The sequence below is a fragment of the Notechis scutatus genome, chromosome 4 (genome assembly GCF_049901735.1).
Source record: "Notechis scutatus isolate UNSWTSFEM ecotype Mainland chromosome 4, rNotScu1.2, whole genome shotgun sequence".
Lineage (NCBI taxonomy): Eukaryota > Metazoa > Chordata > Lepidosauria > Squamata > Elapidae > Notechis > Notechis scutatus.
Window position 1 is genome coordinate 96,117,955 of NC_142012.1, and position 19,809 is coordinate 96,137,763.

The window sequence follows — 19,809 nt, forward strand, 5'->3', positions numbered from 1 at the left end:
CTCTTGGGGTTGGAGCCCTCAAGAATTCGCCCAGTTGACTGATGTATTTTTAATATTATAGTACACTGTGTGTCATTTCTGGTAGGAATTTCAAGATATTTATCTTCATATCATTATCCACACAGGCTTAATTTATACTGAGCTCACAAAAGGTTGTCTGAGCTGTCCTGGAAAGTAAATGAAAGTTGTGTGAACAAATATTTCCATTACATCTAGGAAAAATGGGCATTGGGGATAAAATCAGGCTATTTATTCCTGGCAACTATTTTATAAGTACACTCTCTTTTTTTTTTGGTGTGTTTATTTTTTAACATAGTAGTACTAACTGTATGGCTGTCATTGAGAGTCTGAAATAGTAAAATACAGTTTACTATTTATTGAAAGCAATAGACCGTGGAAATTTCTAAAAGCCTGGGAAATATTTCCAGTGTTCTTTTAACTTTGTGATACATATAGATGGAATCTTTATATCTGAGCATCTTTGTTATAATTGCTAGTCATGGAGAAGAGCAATGAGACTGTCGACAGCCACACAACTTGCAGAACTACCTTTGAATATTACATTTGTGGAAACAAAGGAAAGGCTTCTGTGCCAAGGAGGAGGCTTATCATGGCTTCTTACATTTTTACACCCATACTTACACATTTCATGATTCCCTTTCAAGGTAAGCACCATTATGCAAAGTGCTGAAAAAGAGTTTAGTTAGTAAAGAGTAAAAAGTAAAGGCAAGAGGTAAGAGAGAGAAAAAGAAGTCTATTTCACCCTATTACCATTAGTTTAATGGGAAAATATAGTCTAACCATCAAAGCACACTTCTAATGCTGCCACATCAAGAAAAGGCTTTGAAATGAGCTCAGAAACTAATTACCGGTGTCAATCTTTAAATGCAGGCATGCCCAGTTCATTGGTAAATGACTGTGTGAGCTGCCTACAAAAAAAAGGGACAAAGCAACCCAGAACTAGAGGTTCTGAGCCCAACTACCCTGTTTTCTTTGTTCCCAAATACTAAAAGTAAACTTGGATGAGACAGAAATATGGGATAAAAACACCAAGCATATTCTCTGCATTCCTCCCAACCAGAATGGGACCTGAGAGCAAAACCTAACTCCTCCAGCCAAGAGTCCATGACCACCCTTTTTATTTACTACTTTAAGAAATGCATGTCAGTGCTTATTCCCAGGTAAAATAGCCCTACATGGCATAGGACCATTCTAGTGGAGGGACTGGCTTTTCTCTTGTTCTCCTGCAGGTCTAGCACAAGAGCACATTCCAAGTCCCTTGAATCAAACCATGTCATTTTGTTGGACCCCAGAGTTATGTCTTCTCTGTGGCCTGACCTGTGCCTGACCTGTGTAACAGCCTTTCTCCACAGAGGCCGGGAAATCAATTTTTGACTTGAATGGGACTGTTTAATATGTCCTAAATAAACAGTCCCATTCTAGTCAAAAATTGATTTCCCCCACAACTGAAAAACTAGTAGACCAGGGATGAGGAACCTTTTATGGCTCACTCAGGAATTCTGGAGTTGAAGTCCATAAGTGATAAAAGAGCCAAGTTTCCCTACCCCTGCCCTAGGTGTTAAGCAAGGCTACTTTTGTGACTTTTTTTGTTTGGGGTGCTGCTATTTTAAAATAGCAAAATCAGTGGGGGAGGCTGGATTTGTTTAATGACTGTGTGATTCACTTAATGGCTGCAGCAAAAAAATGTATCACAAAATCAAGCTTGACTCATTTAAGAACCATTTTGCTTAGTAATGGAAGTTCCGGTCCCAATTGTGTTTGTAAGTCTACATGAGGTAAATATACCTCAGTATAGTTTCAGCTCACTTAAATGACAGGTAGTCCTGTATACTTATAAAACTACCTGTCATTTAAGTGAGCCGAAATTATACAATTACAGTCATCCAGATTATTCATCATGTTCTTTTCTAGGCTAATCATATATGACCCGTAAGTTACAGGACTTAACAATGCCCCGTTACATCTCTGTTGGCTTACTCTTCACAAACGCGTTGTCAATGGAGTGAAACACAATACAGGTGCAAAGCTCTCGAAATATATAATGTGGCTGGAGGCAGAGCAAGAAATGAGCAAGAGAAAGCAAGCAGATCCGAAAAGACAGCTCACCCTTACGCTGCACAGTTCGAACATCCCACACGCTATTGAATCCTCACCACACAGGATGCCCTGGTAAGCAAGAGCGAGGGCTAGGAGGACCCAACAACTGCACCACACAGAGGCTCGAGAAACCTCTGAAATTGCCCCACGGAGGGGACCTGTCACCCCAAGTTAATCCTCAGCCGACTTATCCAAAGCCCCAGCCCTGCCACCTTATTGACACAATCAAGGCGACTAAAGAGACAGAGATGGGGAAAAGACCAGCGTTTTAGCCTCTGGTTGCTAGGATACAGTGGAGACCCTCCACCGCTAAGCAGACAAGGGAGGAATTTTTTTTTTAAAAATGTCTAGGCCTTATGAGCAAACAACAGTCAGGAAAAAGAATGATGCTCCTTTCCTCCCGTCCATCTCTACTGGGGAAAGAGGACAGTCCTTCTCCAATAAAATAACATGCCCCACAAATCTTCATATAGTTTCCCCAATAAACTATGCAGAGGATGGGCGATTAATATTTGAAAAGCACAGGCCTGAGTCTCAAGTTAAGGACCTGCCAGTTTAACACTTGTCATTTTTGTTTGTTTGTTTGTTTTAAATATAAGGCTCTTTCTAGCCTTTTGCTGTGTTAAGCTGAGTCAAAATATCTGGAAGTTATCTTATTGATGTTAGTTTCATCAATCTTTATTTTTTTTAAAAAATCATTTGTTTATGAATGAATTCCTTAACAGGAAACACACAGTTAAGCGAACACATTTCAAAGTGACAAAATCAAATGCTGTTACTCTTTTGTACCACATAATGAATTACATTTTCCATTAAATCTTTTAACAGCAGGACCCAAACTGTCTGTCTTGCTGTAGAGAATGGAAGTCTAATAATTAGATTGGAATACAGGCCATAAATTAAATTGTGCAGAATTGAGATTGGAACTCTACACAATACAGGACGGTTTTGTATTATACAAATCAGCTTTCCATACCCTGAAATCTGATCTGTTTGCCCACAGTTATCAAAGTCCTGGTGGCTGGTAAGTACAAGAATCATCAGCCCACACATCTGGAGGGCATCAGAAGGTCCTAATAAATTATACTCATTGGTGGGGTAAGGCACATTGGGTCATTTATATGGTGTAGTCATCTGAAGAGTCAGGCTTCACAGAATGTTCTATCATGTTGAAAGCAGAAAACAAGTTCATGACTAATAACAGCAATTTAGGGAAGGCAGATACAGAAAATTACTATCTGGGTTTGTGGAACAAGCTTCCAGTGTCTTGTATTAGATGTGTTAGCACAGATACAAGAAACATATGGTACAGCATGTATAGTTCCTGTTCTCTCCCTTAGCTTTCCGGTCAAGTCCAAATCCAGTAGAAAAGCTGCAGGTAGTTATAGTGCAGAGGTGGGCAACTATGGCCCCTTTATAAGGTGTGGACTTCAACTCCATGTGGGCTCAGGAATTCTGGTAGTTGAAGTCCACAGGTCGTACAGGTGCCATAGCTGCTCACCCCTATTCTACAGCGTATTTCCCATGAAGGACCCCGCTCCTATTTCTTTAGCAACTGACAGCAACAGAAACCGTAGATCCAGCCCAGATCTTACCTATCTGGCCAATTTAACCTTTCTGTCAGATAATTACATTCTCTTTGTATTTTGCAGATACAAATTTATGCAATTTCATCTTACCTTCCATTCAGGCACATCTGTCTAAAGTCTGAGCCAACATTTGGTATGAAGTCTGTAGGTCAGCATTTCTAAATCACTTTTCTTTTTGGTCTAGCAGTTCAGGCTTAGTTAGAAGGCAAAAGTCCTGCTTCATAAGAAAATGTCAACAAAGTATCCCAAATGGGGAATAAAACCAACTTGATGAAATAAAATCAACTTGTATTGATTTTATTTGTACAGGAAGTTTTAGTACAGGATGTTTCAAATGCATTTTATGGTGTCACATACCCAGGCATCCATTTATTTATTTTCACAGAAATGAATGGAATTTACTTCTGAATAACAGACCTGTATATGTCTACTGAAAAGAAAATTCCACTGAATTCAATAGAGCTGACTGGAGGGCAGTCAAATTATAAATAGTACAGTTTTTTTTAAAAAAAACTACAGTTAAAGGAGAATTCTTGCTTTAAATGTGTTCCTGATTTATGACATACATTTAAAAGAAATAAATGAGGAAAATCTGTTCACATATCTACATAGCCAACTTCGCTATTACAAATTTACCTGTTACAAATCCTATTAGAGCAAATATTTGCAAATTATTCTTTCACGGGAAAGAACAAAGGATCTAACAGGTTCATAATAATCATCTGCCTCAATCAGAAAAAGTGGAAACTGTTTTACCGAATCCACACAAATAAAAGTAGCTAATGTGAAACAAACCTTAGCTCAGGGAAGGGAGAAACTGCTTTTATTCTCCAGTTAGTAGCTCATTGTAGAAAAGGAAAACGTTACTTTAAAAGATTTATACAGCTTTGCTGTAATGAGGTTCCTCTCAAATTCTGCTATATGATTAGTTTTAAGTGACTATCAGTAAGAGAGAAAACTCTCCCTAAAAGCAGAGTCTAAATGGAAATGTGATCATTGTACATGATCCTAATGCAAACGATCATGTCAAAATGGGACATTTATGCAGTATGGAACCAGTAAAAGAGGGTTGTCAATTACAGGAAATTAATGAAATCATAACTTGACCTATATACTGTATCCTCTGGAATATCCTTTCTCTTCCTGGAGATACTTTCAAATAAACTGGATTGTGGCACCTATACCTGCCAGTTGGTGTAACTGATTGTCATTGTTTTTTCTGGACAAATATATCTGATGGAATTACATTGGGGAAACTTCACACTTTCCCTCATCTGCTTAAAGACTTTGTGTTTTCATGTACTATATATTGGGTTGTGTGTTCTTTTTTAAGTATGCTTGCTTCTTCATCATTACCATATCAAATCCATGTCAGTTTCTAAGACAGACATAAAAGGAAATTAGCACCTTGTGAAAAATGCTGTGTGTCTCCTTTAGAGGTTTAAGTTTCCCCATGGAACACTTCAGACAACAGGTATTTTTTTTAAATAAAATTTATTTAAAAAGCTCCAAAGCAAGATATATTACAACAATCCTTCCAATATGTCCTTTTCAAAAAGGCAAACCAGTAGACCAATGGAAAAAGATTTTGAAGCAGGGGTCTGCTTTTCCCACTCCCTTTCCTCTGAAGCATTCAAGCCAGAAAGGGGAGAGAGATCAGGAAGCCAAGGCACATCTTTGAAGAAAACAAAAAAAATGGACTTGAGTCAAACTGAGTGTCATATTAGTACTCACTTGAATTTTCTTCTAATTCCAATTTTTTTTAGATAACATTACTCTGGGTTCCTACTGATTCACCCTGTTCCCATTATCTGCTACACCATGATATGCTGCTGCCTACATTATCTCCCTTTCTCATTCTTTCTCCGCCCACTTTCTAAACATATCGTTACAGTCTCTTTACTCTTCCTTACATTATATGACTTGATCCACTACTATGCTAAAGCAATCCATAAATTCAGCAGGATTCCACAGCACCGTCAAACATGGTAGAAGATGCAGCTTACAACATCTTCCCTTCTCCAAATACAAATTTAATATATTAAAATACCGAGGAAGTTCATGAAATAAAAAATAGCCACTGTCTTCCAGAAACTGTAAAGTTTTGCATAAAGATGTTCTACGTTCCAGCCATGTGAACACCAGTTAAAAGGCCGGTCATGAGAATGATCATGGCTTGAGAGTGAAAAGAAGTTTCCAGACATCCTATTTAGTCATCCTACTAAATATGATGGACAGCACAGTGGCTCAGCGGTTTAGACACTGGCCTTGTTGGCTGGAAAGCCAACAGTCCAGGTTCGAGACCCATTTGCAACAGGGCAAGCTCTTGTTCTTGCCCCATCTCTTGTCAACCTAACAGTTCGAAAGCATGCAAATGAGAGTAGATAAATAGGTACCACCTCAGTGGGAAGGTAACAGTGCTCCGTGATGTCATGCTGACCACATGACCGCATGTCATGCTGACCACATGACTGCACTGTCCGATGTCATTGGGCAGTGCTGGCTCAATGGCCTTAAAATGGAAATGAACACTATAATCGGCAATGACTAGCAGAATAAAATCTACAGGGACTCCTTTACCTTTTTTCTTTTTTTTCTTTTTTTACTACATGTGATATTGTACAACTACCAATTAAAAAAAAAACCTCAAGAGTTTCACTCCCAAGACATTTGTAAATCTTACAGACAGGTTCAGAGTAGAACAGAAAAAGCTGCCCTGAATAAAACTTCCCTACTTATAATATTTTGAATCGGATTTTGGCACAGAAGAAGGAACTTGCGCCCAAATGAGAACTATCCATCCAGCATAATAGACCTCTTTTTCTATAGTCCTCAGAACAAATGCCAGAGCATCCTATCTAAATGTCATGACTATTGTAGAAAAAGGAGTTGAGAGAAACCAGAAACACAACAGGACACAGGAAAGCCCCAGTAATATTTTATCAAACATTTGAGCGAAGGAAAATTGTGACATTAGTCATACATTAAAAAAATGTATATTAAGGACATTTAGGAGATGGGAAAGAGAACAAATCTGTTCTCCATTCCCTGGGGATTTTTGCCCTGGTTATTCCTGGCTACAATTATGAAGCATGTACAGTGTTGTAATCTCACAGTACTTCATGTCTCAGCAGAATGGAATGTAAATTGGGGCATTTGTTCTAACAGAATGTTAGTTCTTCTGTACTTTTAGTGGAACATAACACCGAAGTGAGAAAAAATCTTTGTTTTTATTAACTGTGTGAACCTTTACAATTCAGTGATTTAATCTGCATCTTGGTAAATGATATGAAATGTTTCTCTCAGCCTCTCTGACAATGTTACCTTGGTTTTGTCCTCATCGCATACTCCAGACTCAGAGCCTAAACCATTCAACGTGCTGAATTCAAACCATTGTCTCTGCCAGCTATCCAGGTGGCACAGCAATTGTTTGATAGCCCCACTACGTACCCAGATTGGCATTACTTGCACTGAACGAAAGAAATTATTCAAGTAGTTTGCTGAACAGCAAACAATACAGCAAAGATGGAATGGGTTGGCAATTGACTTTCCTAGCAGTCAGCGCCAACATGTTACAAATGCCCTTATCATTGCCAAAAACTGAGCTCAATTTTAGATTTATGAATCAAACTTAAGCCTGTGTAAAACATTTTTAACACCAAGAGCTTGAGCCGCATATGTGAGCTTGGCATATTTTTCAATGGTTCAATATGAAACTGTTACAACTGTACAAGTTAAGCGTAAAGATTCCTGCTGGACTCGCTCCTAAGTCTACTTTAATCAGCCATTCTATTTCAGTGGTGGCCAGCCAGGTATTTAAATAAACTCATTAAACACGATATAAATGCACGATAGAATAAGTTTCAATATCACTTTACCAACTTGTAAGTCCTAGTCTTACAGTTTAGATTTCCATCTAGGATAACATTTTATCCTTTATCAGTCATCAACAGTAGAGACATAACTATTACTGTTTAGATGTGGATTCATTTAGCTAATAATGATGGATAGTATTGAACATAAGATGGTATCTATTCACCTTTATGAATAAAGGCACCCATTGCACTGAAATACATGACTTGGTATGTTAGATCAAACTTTTTTCTCAAAATAAGCAAATGCTTGGTAACTCTGAGAACCTCAAATCGATGAATAAGGAATAAGAAACACCTCGTGTTGTTAAGTATGTTAGCATGTAATTATTATATATTAATATGCATGATATGTAAGGAAGAGATCTAGTATGATTCTGTACAGTATGTTTAGAGAACTCCAAAACATTCGGAGCAGATCTTGTTCAGTTTGGCGGGAATTCACTGTAAGATTTTATGCCTCTGCATAAATGTGTATCTTTTCAAGACAATTAAATGAACTATCAAATAAATGACTATCACTGCAAAGATACTACTCCCAATATTTTAAGGTAAAGATAACCACACTGTGTCACATCAGATGGTGAGATTTTAAGAAAGAGCAAGCACCAGGCACCTTCCCCCACCCTGACTGCCCTCCTCTTGCAAAAACCCTGTCAGCTTCACAACACCAATTGGGCCTGATGAACTCCGAAGTGTCTCTGAAAAAGCTCAATAAAAATTTGAGGAAACAGTAGAATGGGGAAAGGAGAGGGATCAAAAGGAAATCCTGCACTGGCAATGCTATGCCTGAGGAACAGCATAAATTATGAGCAGGGAATGCCAAAGTTGGCAGCAGGGATCCAAGGTTTCTTTTGAGGACCACAGAGGAAACCCATATTCTCATTCGACATGCTCAGGCTGCTGCATAGGCAGGTTGCACACTTGGAATGGTGGGGCTGAAGTGGTACACGTGATATAGTGATAGAGAAATGCAAAGTGTGTGTAGCATGTCTTCCCCTCATTATCAAATCCTTGCAACCAGCCTCTCTCCACAGCTAGGATTAGAAGGAGAATGAGGCCAAAAGAGATCTGACTTCTTTCTTTTGAGTAACGTAAGCCACGATCTCAGAAAGCCATGATCTCAGGTGTTTCTGGTCTTTCTTTGCAGCCCACCACTGCCCCACTCAAAGCGACCAGTAAGGAATAGCAGACAAAGCTTAGGATGAAAGAATAAAGTGATTCAAAAAGCCTTTTTTTCCCAAACAGAAAAGGAGAAAAAAAATGCCACCACTCAAAAGGTGAGAGAGATTAAAGCCAAAATAAACTCTTCTCAGAAATGGAAAGAGAAACTTCAGTTATTTTCAGGTGCAGGAAGAAACAAAGTGCTGAAAGAAAACGGGCTGTATACAAGCCTTTTATGTTCTACTCTCATTTGAAAATGAAAGGAGAAAATGATAGAGGGAAAACAGATAGCGACATTTTTACATCTGCTTTCTGTTTAACCCTACTTAACCATAGTTTGGTGGCAGCTCTTTCTCTCACCTTGTCCCCTGGATATGTAGCAGTTGCACTGCTCGGAAACAGCCCAGAAAGGTGTCAGATCACTTTTTAAAAGGCCATTAAAAAAAAATCAGAAATTCCTCTACAGAATTTTGCCTCTCCATGCCCAGAGGAAAGAGGAAATGAGCCTCACCGGCTAGCATGTTAGCAAAAACATTGCCTTTTGCTTCAGCCAACATTTTCCAGGGTATTAGTTGGGTTAGTCTTTTTGTACCAAAGATAGCAAAGAGTTTTGATGCACCTTAAAACCTACCTGTCTCTTATACTCTTAAGGAACAAACCTGATGGTCTTTAAGATGATGCCAGGCTCTTTGGCTGCCCTTAAATAAATAAATAGCTCCCAGATGGAGCGAATGGAAACCCCCCCAAGCCCCTCCATCCACACCCACCCCAAAATCTTCAGGTTAGGGAATTCAGTTCCTACCTCCAAACCGCCAGGTCAAGAAGCCATAACCGAAACCACCCCAAAGAAAAGAAAAAGAAAACCCAGACAGAAACACATACCACGCTGGTAGAGAGCCAGTCTGACGATGCTGTTGTGATAATTTGGGAAGAGGGGAACAGACACAGCATTTTCACACTCTGGGGGAAAATTCCTCCCCAGGAAGGGGGCACCGAGGTACCTCGATACCTGACAAGAGCACAGAGAAATGCTGAAGGCTGGATGTGGCTTTGGAAAGGTGGCAGCCCATCAGATGCCAAGAGTTTAGGGCTTAGGAGAGGCGGGGTGGGGAAAAGAGGCAAGAGTGGGGCGTCGGGAAGGGAGAAGCGATTTCTGAAGATGAGAAGCGATGGGAAAGCAGGCGGCGGATCCCCAGGGCGGAGTGGAGGGAGAGCACGGGCGACAGAGACAGAGACAAGGGGAAGAGCGCGAGATCGACCACACCACAGGGAACGCCACACGGACACAACGGCTTACTGTGGGCTCTTGGGGTAGAAAGGCAGGGTGACATGGCTGAGGTCCTGGATGTCAAAAGCCGTGGGCTCGGCGGAAATGGCCTGCCTCTTGGTCCTCTGCTCGCCCTGCAAGGTGCCGGAGCTTTGCTGATGCGCCTGTTGGGTGGCGGGCCGGATCACGGAGCGGTACTTGTCCAGCTCGTTCTGCAGCTTCTGGATCAGCTCGTCCTTCTGATCCAGCTCCAGTTCCAGCTCGTCGATGAGCGCATCTCGCTGCCGGAGCTCCTCGATCTTTTCTTGCAAGGCATATTGTAAATCCCGCAGCGTCCCCATCCTCAACCTCCACCTCTTCCTCCTCCACCACCACCACCTCCTCCTCCTCCTCCTCCTCCTCCCTGGGGCTCCTGCCTGCGCCCCCCGCTCCTCTCGTCGCAACTTTGTCCCCCGCCCCGCCGAGTAGCCGCCGCCGCCGCCGCCTGCCGCTTGTCCCACTTCAAGCCAACTTTGCCAATCGCTGCTCCGAGCGACCTGCTGTTGCTGCTGCCGCCGCCGCCGCCGCCAGCAGATCCCGTTCGCCCTTCAGTGCACGCCTCCAGCCCGGCTTGGCAAAGAATCCGCCGCCGCCTCGCCTCGCTTCGCTTCGGCAGAGCTACGCGGAGGAAAGGCGAAGCCCCACCATCCTGGTTCGGCGGCGCCCCACCGGCGCCCAGCTTCACCGACGGGCGGGCTAGCAAAGGGCGATCGCGAGCTGCCGCCTGCGTCAAGCTAGGACTGGAGAGAGGGAGAGCGAGCGAGGGAGCGAGCGAGCGCCCAGGAGACGGCGGGAGGAGGGAAGCCAGGCAAAGGAGCGAGCGATGGGCGTCCGCAGCATGCCGTAGCACATGCACTTTCCCTCAGCGCCCCCCGCCACACTTCTTTCGGAGGGCTGCTATCCGCTCGGCTCCCCTCCGGCTTCTCCGCCTCTCCCCCTCACCCCATCAGCCAGCCTGCCAGCGGGAGGTGAGTGGGTGGGCTTTATTGCGTTCCAGGCATTTCCCGCCCAAACGGCACGCCACGTTTGCAAAAGGGGGAGGGGAGGGAGGTGTTTGGGGAAGGCGGAGGAGGAGTGGGGGGGGGGGTGAGAGGGGGGGGTGAGAGAGAAGCGGCTTTCGAACCGTTGGTTTTGGCGGGGCGGAGAATCTCCCCCAAGTCCGTCCGTCCCCCCCGTCCCCCCAAGGCTGAGGCGCGCTTCCCATTTCGGTAGCCCTCCCCAGAAATAAAATAAAATAAACCTCGGGCAGGGCTGCTGGGCTAGCGGCAGAACTTCCGTGCCCAGGATGGACCTGCCCTGCCGCGCCACCCATATGTGCGCATCCGCCAGCAGCGGGTGGTGTGTACCAAAAAAACAAAACAAAAAAAAACCGAGAGACTTCGCCTCCCCTGGGCAGTACAGCCGCGTCTCTCATTCGTGTGCCGGAGAGGCTGAGGGGAAGGCGTTGCGTGCCTGCCAAAAAGTCTTTCTGACAGCCTCACCTGTAGCAGAGAGATGAGAATATCAACTGTCTCCTAGCCCCTAATTCTCCTCAAGCATTGCCAAGCGAAGAACGGCACTGGCAAGACTTTCTAAGCCTGCCTAAAGCAGGCGAAGCTTTAGCTGCAGGACCAAGAAGAGATATTTAATAGGATTATTTACACTCGCACCGTGAAAAGTGGCCGGTGCCAGTCCGTTACTAGGCTGTTCCAAGCTACCTGGAGTTACCCACCGTAAGCTCTTCCAATCACCTGGATGCTCATGACACAGAGCTTGGGGGAAAATGGGAGAGAACCAATTGTCAGCAGTTCACCTGCTTTAGGACGTTTGAGGGGGGGGGGTCCCCTGTAACAATTGAGTATGACACACACACACACACACACACACACATGTTGGGCTGTTGCAGCTATGGGGAAAGAGGACCATTTCCTAGGGAGAACAACAGTTGCTTGAAAATGGGGTGGGAGTGAGGAAGCTTCCCCCCCCCTTTTTTTTTAAATGGCTTTTGGAAAACGAAGGCTGAGCCCTCGGAGATGCTGAACAGAAAAGGCTGCTGACCGTTTTTATCTTTCTGGGTCTCAAGTTAACTTGTCTCGATTTTGCTAAGTTTGGGCCCAGACCTGATACAATCAGAAGAAACTGGTGCAGCTGTTTATTCAGTATCAGGTCCAAACTCATTTAGATCTCTGCTATCCCTTCCCAGCAAATCATGGATGACTTTGGATTCTGCATCTGGATCCTGCTTCGCCTAAACCAGGGGTAGGGAAACTTGGCTCTTTTATCACTTATGGACTTCAACTCCCAGAATTCCTGAGTGAGCCATAAAAGGTTCCCCATCCATGGCCTACTGGTTTTTCAGTTGTGGGAGAAATAATTTTTTTACTTGAATGAGACTGTTTAATATACAAATGTAGGACATATTCTTTATATTTATACATTGTAGCATTCGATTGGGCTTACAGTGCAACTGGGGAGAGGATCAAATTTCTGGAAAGATATAGTCAAGCAGTTTGTATCAGCCTGCCTTCCATCAGCCTGCCTTCCACTGTATACTGCACGAGCCAAAAAGAGGGCTGTGAAAATATTTACAGACCCCTCACATCCTGGACATAAACTGTTTCAACTCCTTCCCTCAAGATGATGCTATAGGGCATTGCATGCCAAAACAATTAGACACAAGGACAGTTATTTCTCCTGTGCCATCACTCTGCAACATAAGCTACATGTTGGCCCACAACACTGTACAAAAGAACAATAGGACAAGGAGGAAAACCACACACCCCCCAACCCCCCAAAAAAAAAAAACCCCCCCACCCACCCACATCTCTTTTTACCCCCCCCAAACCCCCTAGGAAAAAGGGGCCGCCCCCCCCCCCCCCCCCCAGTCAAACTACCTAGTAGGGCTGTATTACTATTATCCTTCTCATCTTTCCTATTATCTGTTTCCTTATCTTCTTATGACTATAACTTTGTTGCTTGTATCTTCCAATTTATATTAATTGTTTTATTTATTATCCTAGTATAATTTATGTCGATTGCTTATTTAGTATCCTATGACTGTCACTCAGTACTGTATCTTATGGATTTAAGATGAATGTATTTTATGATGATTATGATCATGATTTGTTGCTTGTATGTACACTGAGAGCTTATGTACCAGAGACAAATTTCTTGTGTGTCCAATGACATTTGGCCAATAATTTTTTTTTATTCTGTTTGCTTTGCTTTGCTTTGCTTTGCTTTGCTTTGCTTTGCTTTGCTTTGCTTTGCTTTGCTTTGCCTTGCTTTGCTTTGTCCTGTCCTGTCCTGTCCTGTCCTGTCCTATGCTATTGCTGAGCACTTTGTCTATTTACAGGCAGTTCTCGAGTTGTGACCACAACTGAGCCCCAAATTTTAAAGTCCGCTTTGACATCAACAGGCAATTAAGCTGAAAATAAAACAAAATGTGAAAGGGATAATAAAGATTTCTGGACACTAAAAAATTTTTTCCATAAGCAGGAAGGGAGAGAAAAAGAATAAGGGCAGGATCTGGAAGAGGGAGGAGACTGCCTGGAATTAAAAAGAATCTACAGTAAAACTTCAACAAGATTTCTAAAAGATACATTTTAACTGAAACTTTGTAACTAAACAGTAACCCCAGGAAGAGAAAGTGAAAAAAAAAGAGCAAAAAGAAACAGCTTGTGTGTATTTGGATTATTTGGTGATCTTTGGATTCTTGGTTATTATATTTGAATGATTAAAATTAATCGGGTGGTTGTTTAAAAATTTATACAATGGCACCACTTCTGGATGAATTGAAAATGGAACTTAAAAAGTACAAAGAAGATGCACAAGAAGGGAAGGGTTCTTTTGGCTTATCTTTCAATTCTTAGAAATGGAGATTTGGAACTATGAGAAACAACAAGAAAAGACTGCAAAACAAGAAGACTAGGACAAAGAAGAAGCCATCTTTAATGAACAAGTAATTTATGTGGGGAAGAAAAAGGAAAGGGGGGAAAGAGAATGGAGAATTTAAGACTTAAAAAACAACCAAAGAAAAGAAAAATAATTCAAAAAATAAGTATAATACTGGGAAGCAACAGAAAAGGGGAATACAGAAGAGAGAAATAGAGGTAGAAAGACAAGGGGGTAAAAAGGGGAGAGAGAAGAAGAGAGGGAAGAAGGAAAGGAAAAGAAGTTACAAAGGACCGGAACAAGGTATAGAGAAACAGGACCAATTTAGAGATAATGGGTGAAAATCTAACTGAAAAAGGGATTCTGTAAAGGTATATGATTGTATTGTTATATTAGTAATAGAAATAACTTTAGAGAATTGGAAACAATGTATAATTAAAATGAGGGATAAAATAGTGTAATTTAGTGAAATATTTGTTAATAAAATAAGTGAAATAAAATAAATGAGAAAATTGAATTAGGAAGGAACGGGAACATTTTAACTAGTTAATGTTTTATAAAATATAACTGAAGAGGGGGGGAATGAATTATGGAAAGCTTATAATTGTTCCCATAGAAGTATGATATTTAATTGAAAAGTAATGTTAAAGAAGTTAAGATTTTAATGAATATTAATATTAATGATAGAATTGAATTGGAATGGAATGTGTTGTTTTAATTACATACATTTATAATTTTTTCTTTTTTTAAGAATATAGTGTGTATTTTAAGAATGTACCAAGCAGAATCCGAATGGAAGTTATGTATTATATTGAATGTTATAACCTTAGGGTATATATTGAAGCCTAAATAAGAGTTAAATGGATAAACTTAAAAGATATAAAGGCGTCATACTCCAGTCAGTAACTACAGGAGAAATTTTGTTTAATGAGAAAAGATAATACATCATTGAAAAAAGACAGACAAAAAATATAAATATAATGATTTGAATTGAGATGAGATAATTAAAATAAAATTGAGAAAATTAAAAGAGGGGAGAAGCTATGCAGAAAATGTAAAACAGTAATAAGATATGGAATAGAACATAAAAATGAGCATGAAGTTGAATTTGTGTCTGTACAAAGAAATGTAACCCCGGGATTACGCTACTTTAAAAAAAGATGTTTTATTTGTATTTTTTTTTCTTTGTGAAAACTCAAATAAAATTTACAAAAAAAAAAAAAAAAGATGCTATATTTCCTAAGAATGCTCAGGAAGATAAATCTATCTCAGTATCTACTTCTGTCCTACTACCGCAGCACCGTTGAGAGTGGCCTGACATACGGCATTCTTGCATGGTATGGGAGCAGCCCTCTAGCAGACAAAAAAGCTCTACAGAGAATAATTAAAACTGCCCAGAACATAATTGGGTTCCAGCTACCAGCCCTGGATGACATCTTCTCATCTCGCTGTTTGAGAAAGTTGCACAACATTCTCAGAAACTCTTCCCATCCTGCTTACAATCTTTGTGAACTGTTGTCTTCTGGCAGAAGATACAGAACAATTAAAACTTGGACCGTACATTTTCCGAACAGTTTTTATCCCAGAGCTATAATTGTACGTGTGTGTGCGTGTTGGGTCTGATCTCTGGGTGTTATGTGAATTTCGTTGTATGTGTATACTGTGTATATATGTACAATGACAATAGAGTATTACTATTGTTGTTGTTGTTGTTATTTGCGGAGGGAGGATTGTTCAATGAAAATAAAAGACCCTGAAGAAACCAGTGGTTCACAGTATTTAAGCTCACAGCACTGCTCTATGCCTCATAAAAAAGCTTAATGAGTTATATTTTTCTTCTGTGGAGGAGTTTTCAGGGAGGGGAGTTGTGTTAGAAACAGAAAATGGACATGGATTGCATGAGCAGGCTTTATGAGGAAAAATCTAATCTCCTTTCATTGGCCTTTCCTGCACACACACAAAAAGGGAGCTAGGTACATCTTGCATTTTGATGGAAGAACAGGATGTCTCCAAAAATTCAAAACAAAAATTAGAAAGCACTTGATTCAGCCTCCGAGACACCGTAGTATGCATCTATTTTATTATTATTTAATATTTTAAAATTGTTGGCAAGAGAACCAGGAAAAAGAACAGCAGCTTAAATTTAAATTTTTCTTTGAATATTTTTGTTCTTCGCAAAATCATGCTGATAGTTTTCAGTCATCCAAGAGGAGAAACAAGATAAAATGTTATCAGACATAGCTGATAAGATCAAGAAAGAACAACATGAATTTCAATAAGAATTTATGTGATAAATTAGAGACTCTTAGAAACTACAGTATAACAGGAATTTCTTAGCTTCTTTTACAGTGAGTTAAATAAAGCAGAATATCTTGAAATGATTATTTTCCCTAAAGTCTTCCCTTCTCCTGGATTACATTGACATCAGTGGTGGGATTCAATTTTTTTTACTACCGGTTCTGTGAAGGTGGCTTGGTGGGCATGGCATGACTTGGTGGGTGTGCTTGGTGGGCGTGGCAGGGGAAGGATACTGCAAAATCCCCATTCCCTCCCCACCTCACTAACCTGCTTTCCAGCTCCATTCTCCTGTGCAGGGCAACAAAAGAAGACCCAGCCAATCAGCTGGGAGGCAGGAGGCAGAGAATAGATGAGGGCGGGGCCAGTCAGAGGTTGTATTTGCTGTTCTCTGAACTCAAAATTTCAGCTACCAGTTCTCCAGAATTGGTCAGAACCTCCTGAATACCACCTCTGATTGACACGTCTGAAACAATCTGCCACCTGACTTGGCTCCCAGATTTCTAATAGTGCCTTTCCACATAACTTGATCATCTCGAGATAGTACATCATGTCAGAATTGTATCCCCCAGACTTGAAAATGCATTTCTGCACAGAGGCTGACTGACTGTCTTTGTACATATGCAGAAAATATTGTGATTCCTTCCTAGGCAACAACTGGTGAAGGAGGGCCCCTACTGGATTCATTTTTGGAATACTGGTTGAATACTTCCCAGCTTCCTGTTGCTCTAGTCTTACCTGCTCTCAAGCAACCAGCATTGCTACCATGTTCTCCTCCAAAGTAGTTGGGATGGTGAAACATCTGGCTTGGTTAACTGGGGGAGTGGAGTGAGGGGGAAAGGACTGAGGGGGATCCTATTTATTTAAACCCAGTTAAACTTAGGCAAGGAAGGCATTCTCTCTTCCATGAGTTCAGCACCACGAATGCAAGTCTTTAAAAGAAAAAAAACTTTAGTTTGTGTGAAGAAGGAAATAGAGTGCAAGATGTACATTTGATATTCCATAAGATTGACATAAAAGCAAGAATTTTTTTTTTAAAAAGACGGACACCTGAGTAAAACCCATCCAGTCTCTCTGGCAATCACAATAGCAGCCTGGGAGGCCCAGAGCCCCATAGAGAAGGAAGGGGTATTTAATGGAGGGGTATTTTACAGAGTAGGCTTAAGTTCTGAAGGACTCCTTCATACAACATGCACTTTTTCTTTCCATTTTCCCACAGAAAACACCTCCTTTGTAATGGATCCCTGGCAGTGTAAAAGGTATTCCACAAGGAATATGGATGCCAGAGCAAGCATGTGCCTTCTTGTTTATGTGTATGCAGAATAAATGTGCTTTTTATCTATCATTCCCCAAAGCCATATTTATCTCAAAGGAAGCCCCCATAATAAAGTAGGCAGAGATGTGCATTCAAAAAACTGTGAAAAGTCCTTGTTTTCTATTTTGTAAGATTGCCAATTCTGGCTGAAACCATTTTGGGAAGGTTTCCTCTCTTTGATCATTTTTTTAAAAATACACTTTCTTCTCAAAATCATGCAATATGACTTTTTATAGTTTTAATATAGTTGTGTGTGTGTGTGTGCGTGCGTGCATACATACACACACACACACATGGCTGCCAAAATCCATCCTCCCAAAAAAGAGCAGGGCCAGAGCAAAATGAAACTATGGTAAATAATTATTTTTTTCTTTGACAGATAGGATGCCACAGGTGAAGCTAGGGAAAATCACATTGAGTACCTGCCAAATAACACAGATGCCTCTCAGGGCTGTGGGCTCTCTCTATTACTCTTCTCTCTATATACTAATGAGTGCATCTCCAGGGAACCTCTGTTAAAGTACTAAAATTTCCAGATGATACAACAGTCATTGGTCTCATTCAAGACAGTGATGAGTCCGCAAATAGATGGAAGATTAAACAACTGACCCTGTGGGTGCAGCCAGAACAATCTGGAGCTGAACATGTTTAAAGCTATAGAGCAGCGGTCTCCAAACTTGGCAACTTTAAGACTTGTGGATTTCAACTCCCAGCTGGCTAGAGAATTCTGGGAGTTGAAGTTGATACAATGGTTGATACAATTCTACAGAGGAATTATTGAGTCTGCATTTATCCGGTCTATAACTGTCTATAACTATTTGATTTGGTACAGCAACCAAACAGGATAGATACAGATTCCAGTAGGACTGCAGAAAAAAACTATTGCAACCAGCCTGCCTTCCATAGAAACCCTGTATATTTTGCAGGTCAGGCTAAGAAAACATTTAAAGACTCTTTATATCCTGTACATAAACTGTTTCAACTCCTCCCTTCAGGATCCCACTATAGGGCATTGTCTGCCAAAACAACTAGACACAGGGACAGATTTTTCCCCTTGTGCCATCACTCTGTTAGACACCTAATTCTCACAGTACTATTTTACATTCAAAGTATATTTACCCATGTAGTATGGCTGTAGTATTATTATTATCCTTCTCATTTTCTTTACTACCTCTTCTTTTTGGTATCATTATTATGATTATAATGGTAATGGTAAGAGAACACCTATCTGACCTTGATGAATATAAATCTCTGGGACCTGATGAATCACCATATATTCCAGAGTTCTGAAGGAGCTGGCAGATGTTATCTCAGAGCCATTGTATCATATCTTTAAAAAAATCTTGCAGCATCGGGGAACTACCAGAGGCCTGGAAAAATGCTGATGTGGTTCCCATCTTCAAAAAAAAAAAAAAAAAGGGAGGGGGAGACAACAGGAAACTACAGACCAATTAGCCTAACATCAATATCTGGGAAGATACTGGGAAAAATAATCATAAAATAGATCTGTGAACATCTAGAAATAAAGTTATAACTAGTAGCCAGCATGGGTTTGTGAAAAACAGATCATACCAAACCAATGTTATTTCATTCTTTGATAAAGTGACTAAATTAGTAGACCGGCAACATGCTATAGACATAATATATTTAGACTTCAGCAAGGCATTTGACAAAGTAGACCACAACGTCTCTTGCTGGTCACATCTCCCCAACCCATTAGAGCGAGGAGGCAGGGAATGTTGCAGGTCCCACCCCTGAGGGAGATACACCTGGTGGGACCCAGAAGAAGGGCCTTCTCCATGGTGGCTCCCTCTCTCTGGAACATCATTCCCCCAGAGATTAGAATGGCCCCCCACTCGAGCACTCTTCAGAAAGGCACTGAAGACCTGATTTTGTGAGCAGGCCTGGGGAACCCAGAGAGGGATGGAGCCCATCAAATGGCTAGTGTGACCCGCTGTCATCAGTTGGTTTTTAATTTTTAATTTTTTAAAAAAAATCCAAATTTTGTTCTATTGTACTTTACTAATTTACTTGATTCTTTTTGTTATTTTTTATTGCTTTTTTATTTTTATTTTATTTTTGTTTTTTTGTTTTAAATGTGGTTTACATTGTGTAAGCTGCCTCGAGTCGCCATGGGCGAATAGGCGGCTTTATAAATTAAAAGAAAGAAAGAAAGAAAGAAAGAAAGAAAGAAAGAAAGAAAGAAAGAAAGAAAGAAAGAAAGAAAGAAAGAAAGAAAGAAAGAAAGAAAGAAAGAAAGAAAGAAAGAAAGAAAGA

The 19,809-nt window shown here is 40.9% G+C and overlaps 1 protein-coding gene across 2 annotated transcripts in view; it reads right to left on the bottom strand.

Moving 5' to 3' along the window:
* The window catches only part of PRKG1 (protein kinase cGMP-dependent 1), an 864,463-nt gene that overhangs the window by 737,015 nt on the left and 107,639 nt on the right, over positions 1-19,809 (bottom strand). The window contains exon 1 of one of the 2 annotated variants that reach the window (XM_087964133.1): positions 10,041-10,971. The exons of the other annotated variant lie outside the window; for it this stretch is intronic. Within the exon in view, the coding sequence (XP_087820259.1) occupies positions 10,041-10,351 (311 nt within the window). The 5' untranslated portion in view covers positions 10,352-10,971. Of the gene's footprint in view, positions 1-10,040; positions 10,972-19,809 lie in introns of those variants that run through there. 2 annotated transcript variants of the gene reach the window in all.